This window comes from Diadema antillarum, unplaced genomic scaffold, assembly GCF_040938485.1.
Source record: "Diadema antillarum isolate AM-2024a unplaced genomic scaffold, OU_Dant_1.0 seq00001116_RagTag, whole genome shotgun sequence".
In the NCBI taxonomy this organism is placed as follows: domain Eukaryota; kingdom Metazoa; phylum Echinodermata; class Echinoidea; order Diadematoida; family Diadematidae; genus Diadema; species Diadema antillarum.
Genome location: NW_027271930.1, coordinates 444,912 through 459,663, shown reverse-complemented (window position 1 = coordinate 459,663; position 14,752 = coordinate 444,912). Strand labels below are relative to the sequence as shown.

The 14,752-nt window shown below is 36.9% G+C and overlaps 1 protein-coding gene across 1 annotated transcript in view; it reads right to left on the bottom strand.

Moving 5' to 3' along the window:
- LOC139743853 (protein MON2 homolog) overlaps nucleotides 1-14,752 on the bottom strand; it is a 97,308-nt gene that overhangs the window by 20,690 nt on the left and 61,866 nt on the right. Inside the window, exons 25-27 of the mRNA XM_071654310.1 lie at nucleotides 13,868-14,562; nucleotides 13,049-13,192; nucleotides 1,639-1,665 (exon numbers count right to left, since the gene is read on the bottom strand). Coding sequence (XP_071510411.1) covers nucleotides 1,639-1,665; nucleotides 13,049-13,192; nucleotides 13,868-14,562 — 866 coding nt within the window. The remainder of the gene's footprint in view (nucleotides 1-1,638; nucleotides 1,666-13,048; nucleotides 13,193-13,867; nucleotides 14,563-14,752) is intronic.

Below are 14,752 nucleotides of genomic sequence, written 5' to 3'. Positions count from 1 at the left end.
TGAAAACAAAAACTGGTGGCAACATACACAGGCAATGCAAACTATGATGTACATAACACAATTCAAATAATTATATGTATATGTTTGCATACATATATGTCAATCAATAGGTAGTAATACATCAACATGAGACTATTCTCTATGGCTGTGTAGATAATGACTTGGAATGGGAGAAGTATACACTGCACACGTAATACCAGCATATTAATTCACATAATGGCAAATAAATAATATTAGGGATTATACAAGGTACCAAGGAACACCATGAAGAAGAGAATACAATACATGAAAGAGTATTCCACACAAAGGTAATATAAAAAGTATAGTCCTTTACTGTATTATGTGCCAAACTCATCCAAATGATATGAATGACCTTTTGCAGAATGCAAAATCTGTGAAAAGCCATTCGGTATCCAATGAGTTATACAAGAAGGAGGGCAATGATTCTCATTCTGGCCTCTAAAGAAGGAAAAATATATACATTTTTTTTTCTTTTTATGTCACTTTATTGCTGTATTGTTGCAGGGAATAATTTCCCTTCTCGAAATTGAATATAGCAATTTTAGTGGATGGAGAGATATTTTCAAGAACCTGGTGTATAATTCTATGTAATGAAATTGCTGCACAAATCACATTTTGTATAGTGCTCAGTCACACCAAAATGCATAGGGAATCGCTATGTGACACCAGGAAAATTATTCCCCGAGTTGGCTATAATCTTTATTGCATGAATAAGAGAAAATTGTTTTATCGTCATTGTACTTTGATAGCTCGTCATTTTCATATGACTAGCCAATTACTAAAGTCTAGGGATTAAAGGGGAAGGCTAGTAACTGATCAGTGGGAATCAGTGGAAATGCTGGGAGATGATTGTTCCAATCTTTATGGGATTCATTCAAGAGTACATTATATATCTATTGTTGTGTGAAAATTATTTGCTTCAGAATGGTCTCATATTCAAGTAATTGGTAGTTTAATGTTTCCAGGTTAGCATGCCTGGTCAGTGACGGGGCATTAAGCTGCACATTACTTGAATATGAGACCGTTCTGAAGCAAATAATTTTCACACAACAATAGATATATAATGTACTCTTAAATGAATCCCACAAGAATTGAAACAATCATCCCCCAGCATTCGCACTGATTCCCACTGATCAGTTACTAGCCTTCCCCTTTAAGCATTTCAAGAACTAGGCTTTCTATTTCTGAATCATTATGTGTTGTCTTCTATTTCTATTCTCTATTAACCAACATCATTACTTTATCATTAAATACATACTTCTATGTGCACATCTATGTTTGTCATTTGTGTGTGTGTGTGGGTACATGTGTGTATGTGCATGCCTGAAATTATCTCCATGTTTTATCATGTAAGAAGCAAATATACTTATGAAAATGGTAGTGAAAGATGAACGCTAGGTGATTTCGGGTGTCAAAAGTTAATTCACATGAATTGAAATATTCATGCATGTCCACAATCATCAGAAATGGATTTGAAGAATTGAAATACAGGCAAATGAAACACAGCCACTAGAAAGGCATGACGACAGCGATAATGATTTGACAAATAAACAGCTCCAACGACTGCTGATGAGTACAAACACTGAGAACTACATGTGATCAGGACAGGGTGTGTACCTTTGAGTCAAAGAGTCCCTGATACAGCTATGGAGATTGGCATGAGTGAAGGAGATAAAAAAAAAAAACAAGAAGCAATGAAAGTGAGCTTGTTAGAATGAGACTGTCCTTCTCGATATCAGTCACGTGTGATGTACTGCTTAGACGTAGGCAAGATAAACATAGTGACCATTAGTGAAACAAGACAAGAACATACATCATGTGATTTCCATGTTTTGTATCACAAGCATACAACAAACACACTCATATTTGCCCTACCACACACAGACACAGACACATAACACAAGCTCTCATGATAATGTATACATGAATACATCAACTATCTAGTGGAAACAACATCATTTCAGAACCGAGGTTAAATCTGAAAAAAAAAGTTCTAGTTTGCATTCTTCTAATGAGATTCTTTTTTTTTAATCTGAAGCCTTTGAGATATTTGACACCCATAATTTGACTAGTCTTACGATAATAATCCCCTCGTTATTGACATGAACAACTTTCTCATCCTGTACGATAATGGTTAGAAAGAAAGTAGATAGAATTAATAATTCATCCACATAAACCATGAGAGCAGTATCAAGGATGCAATGTGTTAAGTTGGTTAATTCAGAAGGGAAAAGAAAATAAACATATTCATGCGCATATTAAAATGTTCGATCACGATGCAAATATTTACCTGAGTCTTTTTCTAGAAGAACAATATCGGGATAAATATCAAGAACAAAAACAAAAACAAAGGAAATGCTGAAATCAATACACTGACTGACATAACAATGACATAACAATGACATAACAATTAAATCTCAACAATGAATGACAGGTTGGAACAAAAACATTACAACAATGAAGTAGACGGGGCTGACTGAGTGCTGCTGAATGTCAATGCTGGAATGACATGGAAACAAATACAGGTGCAGGGTCTCACAGCTCAGAAAGTAAGGGTGCATTCGAGTGCTCCTCTACAGAATACCATACCATTTCATACCTACGCTAGAGATGAGCACTCAAACATACCAAATGTGTACCATACCATACCAAGCCAAACGTGGACCACTTCTCGGCGTGCTCCAAAAATATACCACATCGTACCATACCATGCCAGAGAGTGCTAAAACGCAAAGCAGTCCAAAAGCGTACCATAGCAGAAGTTTGGATTTGGATTGGATTGGATTGGATTTATTTATTCAATACTCCATAAAAACCATACAAACAAACAGAGAAAATACACTACATATAAGTACAAATACATTACATTTAAATTCATGTCGTCAAATTTGTATAAAATAACTGATATGACTGCAACGGATACAAAATATAAACGTCAACATAAGAAATCATGAAGCATTAGGAACTTGACAGGAAGGCGGTGCCTTATATGAAGCCAAGTCCTTTAACATGTACCAAACGAATATCATATATATTACAAAGTTACAAACAGCAGCACAAAAAAAACAAAAACAAAAAACAAAAAACAAAAACAAAACAAAACATAGACACACAAACACATTAAACAAAAAGTATATGTATAATCTTATCAAAAATATTTTTTATGATACATTTATTCTAAAGATTGTCTGTCACTTAAATACTGCTTAAGATGGGTTTTAAAAATCGTAAAAGTCTGACTTGACTTTATTTCCTCTGGTAACTCATTCCATATTTTCGGTCCATTATAAAATATTGACTTTTGATACGAGCTTAATCTTACAAATGGCAAGTGATAATTAAAAAAGTTTCTTGTTATACATGTATGCACCTGGCTATTGAGCTTAAAGTAATTAGTTAATACTCCAGGTAGCATATTATGAGAACATGAAAACATAAATATTGCACTTTGATATATATACATATTATAAATATTAAGAATTTTCAGACGATCAAATATTGGCATTGTATGAGCACGGTAATCGCTATGAGATACAATTCTGATTGCTTTCTTTTGTAATTTAAAAAGCCTCAACATATTTTGTTCACTACAGTTTGCCCAGATTTGTATACAATAATTCAAATAAGGCAGAATTAGAGAATTATACAATAATAATAAAACTTCTTTTGGATACGAATAAAATCTATACAATAAACCAATATTTTTTGCAAGTTTGTTGCAGACAACATCAGTGTGCTGGTTCCAAGACAATTTTTCATCAATTATTACACCCAAAAACTTAACATATGGAGCACGTTTAATAAAAACATCATTGATTTTAATATAAACAAAATCATTGTGTACTTTTTTGTTTGAAAATAACATAAAATTTGTTTTATTTATATTAAGAACAAGCTTATTTATATCTAACCAATAAACTAGCTTTTTTAATTCACTTGCAAATTGTTCCTGTAATATTTGTATATCAGAATTGGACATGAACACACTGGTGTCATCTGCATATAAAATAAACTTTAAACGATCAGACACATTACATATATCATTAATATACAGAATGAATAACAAAGGGCCTAATATAGACCCCTGTGGAACACCACACTTAATTGTCTTTTGATTAGAGGTATAACCATTAATTGATACATATTGTTTACGATTATCCAAATAACTTTGAAACCATTTGTATACAATACCTCTCATACCATAACAATAAAGTTTATCTAGAAGAATATGATGATCAAGGGAATCAAAAGCCTTACTAAGATCTAAAAATAATCCAATAGTTATTTCTTTTTTTTCCAATGCATTCAATATTTTGTAAAGAAAGTCAACTAATGCATAAGATACACAATACTTTGGCCTAAACCCAAATTGATTGTCAGTTATAATATTACACTTTTCTAAAAAATCTATTACTCGATTAAAAACACATCTTTCGAGAACTTTTGAAAATAAAGGAAGAATAGATATAGGGCGATAATTTGATATATCGTCCTTAGATTCATTTTTATGAATGGGTATAACTTTTGCAATTTTTAAATTATTAGGAACTTCACCAGTTGACATAGATAAATTACAAATTTCACATAAAGGAATACAAAGAATATGAATAACTTTTTTAATAGGCAGAACACCAATTTCATCATGCCCAGGACTTTTACCATTTTGAATATTACTAACAATCCGGATTATTTCATCAGGAGAACATGGCTCAAAGAAAATACTACTTGCATTTCTTTTAATATTACTCATATAATTACCAACTCGTTTACAAGATGAGGCAAGTTTGGGCCCAATATCAATAAAAAACTGATTAAAAGCAGAACATATATCATCTTGCCCAGTTACAGTTTTACTATTGCACTTTAATACATTAGGGAGGGCATTTGACTTCTTTCTTGTACCAAGCATATCATTAACTATATTCCATACTTTTTTCATACTACCTGTAGCTGATTCAAATTTGTTTCTAAAATACAAAATCTTAGCCTTCTTTATTTCTTTTGATACCATATTTCTATATTGCTTGTACCTAAAACATCTGTACTCAGTTGGATTTTTAACATACTTCCTGTACAATATACATTTTTTGTTACAAAGTTTACGTAATGATGTGTTAAACCACGGCTTATGCATATACTTTTTCTTATTTGTAACACGCTTGACAGGAAAGCAATCATAATATATTTTGGTCAACTTTTCAATAAAATCATTATAAGCATCATTTGAGTTATCATGTGTAATATTCCAACACGTGTTGCTAACCACTTGAACAAATTTCTCACAATTCATAGAATTAATATCACGTGTAAAAAAAATATCTGAATCACTATTATTTTTCAATAAGATGTTGCTCACAGAAAAAACAGGAAAATGATCACTTACATCTGCTAAGAGTACACCTGCAACTTCTTGATCAAGAACGTTGGTAAAGATATTGTCAAGTAATGTTGCTGACTGGGGTGTAACACGTGTTGGAATATGAATCAAAGGGTATAAACTATTTGACATGCATAAATCTAAAAAATTATTTACATGATGACAAACAGATATCTCCAATAAATTCAAATTAAAATCACCTAACAAATACACAGATTTATTTTCAGCATTAATAACATGCAGAATATTATCCATTGATTCTAAAAAAGAATTTACACATTGGTTTGGTGGCCGATATATAACACCTACTATAACATTATGACATTGAGTCTTGAATTCAATAAATAATGATTCTATATATGGTTCATTAGTATCCAAATCTGTTCTAGGTATAAATGATAATTTTTTATTAATGTATATTCCAACACCACCTCCTCGTTTATTTCTTCTTCCTTTAGCTAAAAATGTATAATTTTCAATATCAAATAAAGAGTCACTCTCATATAGCCAGGTTTCTGTGACAGCTATTGTGGAAAACTGCATCCTTAGCATATCAAGTGTGGACTGCAAATTATCAAAATTTTTACGCATACTCCTACAGTTAAAATGAATGGTTGAAAATCTGCTATAAATATTTTCATGATAAAAAACATCAGATATATCTGTATTGAACTGGTCATAAGTGTAAAAAAACTGATCAGACCCTTCTTTTTCTTCACTTTTATCAAATGGAGATAAATACTCAGACAATCCTATACCATTACTGACATCACTATTGACAGAATCAAAATAAGTTTGAGTTTGATATTCAGACATTTACCTAATACACTACACATAAAACACACAGATTAAAAGTAATGAGTCACAAGGATTCACAATGATACATTATAGATATCAAGAAATACCCAAAGCAAATATCTAAAAAAAGCCACGGGGAGGCTATGAAGGCAGTTTAATGATCATTAACAATTATATTTCACGGCATGTTTGTTGAAAAAAGGAACACATAGAAAATCTACTCAGCATACTTTGTCCACTGTAGCCATACATCTGTATACAGCTATAGAGAGAGAGGGGGGAAAATGGAGAGGAAGAAAGATTTTGAAAAGAAAGAAAGAGAGAGAGAGAGAGAGAAAAAAAAAAAAAGCATGGCATAACATACACTACATGGTGTATTTCAAACTCAAAAATATACAGATCAAATACATGAATAGGTACCTGCAGTGTTATGCATTTTATCAAATCATAGTTTTGTGAGATCGTCTTTGCACTTTATCAGTCGTTTGGTAGATCTTCCATTGCTTGCAGGGATCAGGACAAAGACGCGACCATCTACAGTCCAAGCTGTTGTCACTTTCTCATGTCCTTGGGCCTCCAGAAGCAGATCGCGATTCCTGGAAGTAAGGTCTTCGTGGATGGTGGTTCCACTTCCTTTCAGCCTGCGACGATGCAGTATCAACTTCTGCCGAGCTCGGTATGAGGAAAGTTTCACGATGATTCCTCTGCTCCTATCACCAGTGGGTTGTTTGCCGACTCGGTGGCTGCGATCAATGTCTGCGACACTGAGATCCACTCCAATCCTTTTGGCAACATCAAGAACAACCTGGTCTGTACTTTCGTTGGGGTGTTGAGGAACACCGAAGATCCTTAAGCAATTTCTTCTTGAGTACTGCTCAAGGTCATTCACAGTTGTTTGAAGCATGTTGATCATGTTGCACTTGGAGTCCAGAGCTTTCTCGAGTGACTGGATTTTCTTGTTTGCTTGGCTTTCACTTGCTGAGAGGTCCACAACAGAAGCTTCCAGAAGTTCACACCGCTCAGTGATTTTGTGCCACGAGTCATTTACTTGTGTTTGCAGGTCACTGCATATCTTGTCTGTCTTTTTCAAAGACTTTTCAAGTCGTGACAAGCATTCGTCTTGTTTTTTTATTCTTTCCACAATTTCCTCCAGTTTCTTTTCCACTGATCTTTCCACCGCTTCAGCAAGGTGTTCAGTAATAGCATCAAGAAATTCTGTGCTTTCCAATAGTTCTTTCAGAATAGATGCAATCAATTTCTTTGAAGCCATGGTGTATCGTGGAGAATACCAAGTCAAAGTAGATTTATGGGATTTTCTGAAAGAACTCACGAATTATGTTTTGATGCTGCACATATCTAGGTCATGCCGACAATGGGTAGATCCCCTACACAGTACTAGCGTCCGTGCATGCATAGCAATAATGAACGCGAAATCCGTACAGAACGTGTAAAGGAAACACCAATCTTAGTATGTGGGACAACAGTGTAGCAAGAGTCTCATTACAGGTTCTCGGAGGTTATTGAGAAGTACAAACGGTATCAAAATTCCATACCATGCAGTGGTTGATGTTACTCCCCATGTGTGGCAAAAGATTGAGATATACAGTATTATCACATTGTGATCAGGACAATCTGCAGAGAGTTCTAGAAGATGGCAAGAAACGACGATTTTCACAGCCTTCCAGTAGGGGAAACGATTCCAGGCTGGAAGATAACCTACATTTAATAGAGCCTAAACTGAAGTTGTTTTGCTTCCTCCCACCTTTCAAAACGGGTAGAAAAAAAAAAAATGATCGGCAAACAGGTGAACATTTTAATAAGTGACTCTTGCTTTATTAATAAGCGGTGAATTGACGCCCCCATTCCGCCACCGACGTAACGATTCGGGACTCCTGTTTTTTTCCCCCGTCCTCCTGTTTTTTTCCCCCGTTGACATGAGAAGAATGAATGAAACACGGACTACATCATGATGCAAAGAGTTGATTCTCTTTGTTCGTAACACCTGTATGTAGCATAAGTACGGCAGGGGTGTATGACCTTGTTGCTACAAAACTTGTGACCCCTCTGACCTGAGTCCAGCCATAACTCATGAAGTACGCTTTCTCCACAGTGCGCTAAATGACTCCCAATTTTGCATGGTACGGTGTGGTACGGTATGGTTTGATTCGGTTTGCTTTTGAGCAATTGAATGCAGCATAAGATGTCGGCCAGAACTTTATCACAAATTTGTCAGCACTAAATTCATACATTACTGCAGCAATCAATTCAATCACCACCTACAGTAGTACTCATTTGTTCATCACATCAACATCACTCATCATAGAACCACATAGCAACAAAAGAGGCTGTCATCTAACCACATGCTCTCACATTTAATATACACCAGTGAATAAGAGTGTTAGTGTGCTTGCTAAAACATGAAGGAGCATACATTATTGTAGGCATCCTTTCGATAATGCATGATACATGCATTGAAATATTACCACATTTGTGAGAGACATGAATTGTGTGGACTTGTTTCAGACTCAACTTGTTACATCAACTCTTGTGGGTCCCATGTCATGAGATATTTTCCTTCCCTTGAAATAAAATGTGAGATATTTTTGTGACAGCTACTTTTGGCACATATTACCCCTCGGACACATCCCTTAACATCCTGGATTCTGGGTTTTAGTTTAATTCTGCAAATTCATCATTACATGTAGAAAGATGACACCAGCGGAAAGACTGGCAAACTGGCTGTACAGACAAGTTTGTTTACTCCTTCCATTACAACCAGTTACTGATATTCACTTGATACTGCACACGAACAGACAGCAAGAAACACTCATCACATATTACATCAGGCATTGGTGTCAGAAAACAACAGCAACTGATCATGACACCAATATATTCAGCTACGAAACAAAGATTTCAGCTCATATTATGACTCATGAAATAAAAGTCTGCATTCTAATAGCTCATATATTGATGGACTTGTAGTGACGGGAGTCTACATTACCACATATATGCACACACCCACATTCTTTACTTGTTAGTTGAATACATAATTCCAGGGAAAAAAATAAAAATTCTTAAGGAGTTTATACCTTGCTTTCACCTAACATTTCATTTACTTCTTACTTGTAAAACTTCACAGTTATTTATACTTGTGGCTAGTTGTCCATTGAACAAATAGGCAAAAATTTTATGTTGACAAATGTTAAATTTGATTACAAAACCCCCCAAATCATTTCTGCGGTGCAAACTGGATTTATGATCATGAGACAATTAGCTCGGGGGAGGGGGGAGGGGGAGGGGGAATGTCTAGTCATGAATTGTGGAGTTTCCCTCAACAGAAGAACCTCGGTAGCGTGACTCTGACAGTCACTTGTGGCAGGAAATTCGGTGCAAGTTTCAGCATATTCTGGATAGTTTCCACTTAGTTTCCTCAGCATACCTCCTGGGTTTTCCCCCAGATTTCTCACTTTTATTTCTTCTCCACTAGACTTGTCTTTCATGGTGAACAAAAAAAAAAGAAAAAGAAAAATGGGGAATCCTTAGATCAATGTTTAAACTATTCTGTAACTGTAGCTGTGGATACTTGACTAGCATGGTTTGAAAAAAAGAAGAAGAAAAGAATACTGACTCACTGACTCGGCATAAGACAGGTGCTTTGTGGTTTTTCCCCTTTGACAGATGTCCAGGGGGATCGCCTACTTCTTCTTACTAATCCTTCATTCTTTTCATCTCTTTTTTTTTTCATGCAGACATAAGAAAGAAACACATAGAATATGAAGTAGTGATCTTCTGCTAGAAACATTTAGTAGTTTTGGGTGTTAACTCTTCAAATTTGACAGGATGTGTGTTGTGTGACCCATTAACATTTGGGGAAGTTTCCTTTCTAGCTTAGAAAATCACAAGAAGTGATTATCCGGAAGGGGGAAAGAGCAAACATGTGAAAGATATTCAAATTACCCCAGACAATGGTTGGGTTTGTATGAACTTAATTGTCACTGTCATTTGTGTACAAAACTTCACAGCTTATATTGGTTTCAAGTTGTCAGAGGAGTGTTTTTTCTTTTCCTGACTTCAGTTGATGAGATGTACAATAATCATGCTTACTAAACATATCCATCCAGTGATATATCTAATCTTCACAGGCAGAGAAACTGTGGGACTCCATGATTCTTAAAACATTGGGTGTTCTGTTTACACAGTCTCTTTATGCAGATTTCAAGGCAGGCTCACACACCTGCACATAACAAACAGCACAGAATTCACTCAAATGAACTGCTTGCCAAAACAGTGTCCTCAATACTTGTTAAGGTCAACACAGAGATCACCTGTTTGGCTGCTGGACTCATATTGGGGGGGGGGGGGGGAGGAGGGGGAGGGGTGAAACTAGATCAAAATACCCATTTCTATGAGAGGGGAAGTTTGGGATTGCACTTTTATCGAAACTTTCATTCATTCATCACTCTATGATATCAGACAGTCACATGTGACCTTTTTCTCTTTTCTGCTGAGAGTTCCTTTTTTTTTGTCTGCATATTCCTTATTATGCCCTTTGAGTGGGTTACATAATGATATCATCATGAACTATCCCTACCCCTTAACTACCTGACATAACAACAAAAGACACTGGGGCCTTAGGCAAATATGACGGCATCCAACTTCACAACACACATTCTGTCAAGGGTAAGACTTGTGGGAAAGCATTCAAAAAACAAACAAACAAACAAACTAGCAAACAATACGATCTGTTTACATGCCGACATGTGTAAAATTATACAAGTATATTTTCTGGGGTGCTCGATCTATTGTCAAGGTATAGCTGCTCACAGCACTGCATATGGAAAATTCTGCTTCTTTACACTTGACAAGCTCAAGACGAGGGGAGAAGGAGACAGAAAGACAAAAAGAGATAACCTTGAACACCTTAGGAGAAGAGACAAAAATTTGGTGCCTTTGGGAGTGATGGCATAGATACAACAAAATATAATCCTCACCTTATCATATGGCAAGCATACTGACACAAGGCAGTGGAGAGGGTGGGGAAGGGGTTGGAGGAGGTTAGGGGAATGGCGGGGCAGGAATGATTACATGTCTTTTGTCTCTGAGATCTCTACACGTGTCTGTCTCCCACAGCACATGGACAAACATGATTCGACGAGTGGGATAGAGGCGAGGCTGTGAGCACCTCGCCCGGTAATACGATGTGTCACCCGCGACAGTATCGGAGACATCGCTCTGACTCAACTATACAAGCACAAACAAACAGTCCCTTAATCACCCGCAGTTATGCTTCCCTGGGAACCAAGCATTGTGTTATTTTGCAAGAGTTCTCCAAGGGTTTGCTTTCATTCCTTTAATCCACTCATAACCAAAACGAGTCGAGTTGTGTAACTCCTGCAAATTGTGCTCTCATAATTGTAAGTGATGTTAATCTCGACATGTCTTCCTCTCATTTCACCACACATCTCATCCGTCCTTTCTCTATCTCTCACTCTGTCGATACCAGTCAACTCTCAAACCCTCAGCTTTCATCCCACACGTACTTCCTCCCGTAGGAATTCCCCTTTCTGTCAACATCGACCCATTCCCACTATTCATATCCTTGTTTTCTATTTTGCCGTCGTCTCACCCTCTCTCTCTCTCTTCTCTATCTATGTCTTCTTCTTTGTTTACTGCAATGAAACAACCTCTATGCACATGTTCATGATTATGAACTCAGTGGACTGAAACGACTGAAAGCCGTTGACAAAAATGAAGGAATAAATATCGATATCATACTCAGTGAAGTCATTTCTGGTTATGATGAAAATGTTTGAAGTCAACATGTTACTGTATAAGTGGATATTTTTGTGCGACTAATTTTTCGCGCTTGGCCGGGTAAGAAGAGTTTCACGTGTTTTTAATTCCGCGGAATCAAGACATCGCGCACAGGAACATATGGCAAGCAAAAATATTCACGTGCTTTTATTTTCGCGCTAGTTTGTGAATTTTAACACCGCAAAAATTTCCACTTTTACAGTATGTCTTTTTTGAACATGAGTATGATCACTCATAATCTACTGTATCATGATAAATAAGGCAAAATCAACTCATATATTAAAAAAAGAAATAAAATTCAGTATTTTACCCTGCTCTTTCTATTCTTTTTCTCTCTTTCTCTCTCTCCTCTCTGAACCTTTAACAAATCAGCTTGATGATACATTCTAGTTTGTTTTTTTCTATGATCTCATCATGCATTACAATGTTGTACTTGCACCACATGCAAGATTGCTAAATATGCTACAAATATTAAACCTGTAACAATAATGACATTTCACAAGGTGTTAGCATTCCCTTGGAGAAGAGAGTGTACCTGGTACTTAAACATTTTCATCTGACTTCTCTACTTATTCCATGTCTCTTTTTTTATATACTAAATATTCAAATATTTTTTTTAATATTTTAAGTATTTTTAAAATATCTTATATTCAAATACTGATATCATACATCAGAATAATCCAAACAGTTTTTCACGAGAAGGATCAAGGACTGATTTTTTTTTTTGTGTGTGTGTGTAATGGATCTGGTATACAAAAATCAAACACGCAATGAAATCTGGTACAAAAAGCACTACATAAGAGCACATACAGCATGATATATGTAACAAGTTTAGTTTTACTTAGGTTACATCTTGGAAGAGTGTTCAAACACACACACACACACACAAAAACAAACAAACACACAAACAATATAAACAAAACGAACAAACCTCAAAAAACATACTCATAATGAAACACAGTAGCAATAATGCCTGCGGCGACACTTCGTGGCAGAGGCATAATAGGCCAATCACATCTTGGTTCATAGGGTGCTCACCTGTTTTGGAGCTGTCTTGGATAAGACCTTGGTCTCTATGTGACCAAAAGAGGGCGGTTGACACGAGTAGGTGATAAATGTGAGGAGTTGATCAAAGACAGCTGGGTACATGGACTGCATTGCTTCACTACCCTCAGCAATGGCCTGTCAAGGGACAACATGAAACAATGTTTGATGGCAAGTCATGAGAAAAGCAAAGCAAAAATATCATGCATTATTGGCATTCTGTGTAGTGTCTATGATTGCAGGCAAGAATGCAACTGTTCATAAATGCTGTAAAACTAGAAGTTTTCGCGTATATGAAACTTTCACAAATTTTGCAAGGAGCAGAAATTGCGAAAGTAAAAGGCATGCAGAAGTTTTTGCCTACACAATACAAAGCATGCCAGTGGCACTTCCTCAAAGTTTCATGCTGCACAAAAGGCTGTCGGCTCCAGTTTGCAAAAAATATGCCACAAATGTTTCTAGTTTGACAGTAGTCCTTTCTCATATTTTGCAATGCGACTTGAGTATCAGAGGAGGATTGGAATTATGTATGCTCAAAAAGCTCATCTGTCTACAGTCATGCATGCATCTCCCCAGTATAGTAGCAAGGTTCACCCACAACTGCGTAAAAACCAGTGCAAACAAATGGGTTTTCAATAACTTTTTGATGAGCAGGTTTCAAATTTTAACACTGTATATGAGTTTTCCCTAATCTTATGTCAGTATAGTCAAATTCCAGATTTATTCCTTTACAGATTCAACCAAATTGAAGAATCTTATCGACAAGACTAGCATTCTAGTATGGAGCTGTAGGCCCCATCAAACACTACTTACCTTTCTGAGCACTTCGAAGGCATGTAAAATAGCAGCTTGCAGGGTAGTTATCTCTGTCTCAGTCACTGAGGGTATCAAGAACACCGACATGTCTGCCTGGACCGGCACCGAGACGGCGCTCTGCAGCACCGTGCACAACTTTTGCAGGTCGGAGGCAACAAACCTCTCCTTGATGTGGTCAAAGAGGTACGGGAAGATCTGGACTAGTGCTGTCAGGAACGCCTGTGTGGGCAGAACGGCGTCTGCCTTGGACTCCGGTGGCTTGGTGCTGTTGGTGCCTATGCTGTACCAGACACGCCAGGCATTGGACCAGAGGGCAGCATCCTCAAACCCCGGTAAGCCTGTCTCATGGCCCTCTAGACTGCCATTCATGGCCTCATTAGTTCTCTCATCATCATTAGGAAACGTGCTAGAGTTCGTCTCATTCCTGCCAACTGGCTGTATTCGGATGATGCTCTCTCCACCGGGTACGGGAATATTGGTTGCCGGGAGCGACGCAGCATCCGTGGCACCGGCTTCTTGTTTCTTCTTGGCAGTCTGTAGGTCTGGCACAACAGTGGCTATCTGCTTGGGTGTCTTCATCTGGATGATCTCCAGGAAGCTCTTGAGGGCATTGAGAGACACCTCCTTGCTGGAACTGAGGGCACAGGCCTCAATGTGCTCCAGCAGCAGTGCCCAGGCTCTGGGAAAGTCCCCTGTGTGGACACAGCAAGGGTTCACATACTTTGTACATTTATCACAGCTGTTACATAATAATGTATCAAGGTGTAATGCATCGGTACATGGGGCAATATCGCTACATGTGGATGCATTACCTGAGGCAATGCATTGGGCAGCTCAGGAAGGAACTCTTCTAAACTGAACACAAATTATGCTTTGTAAGTC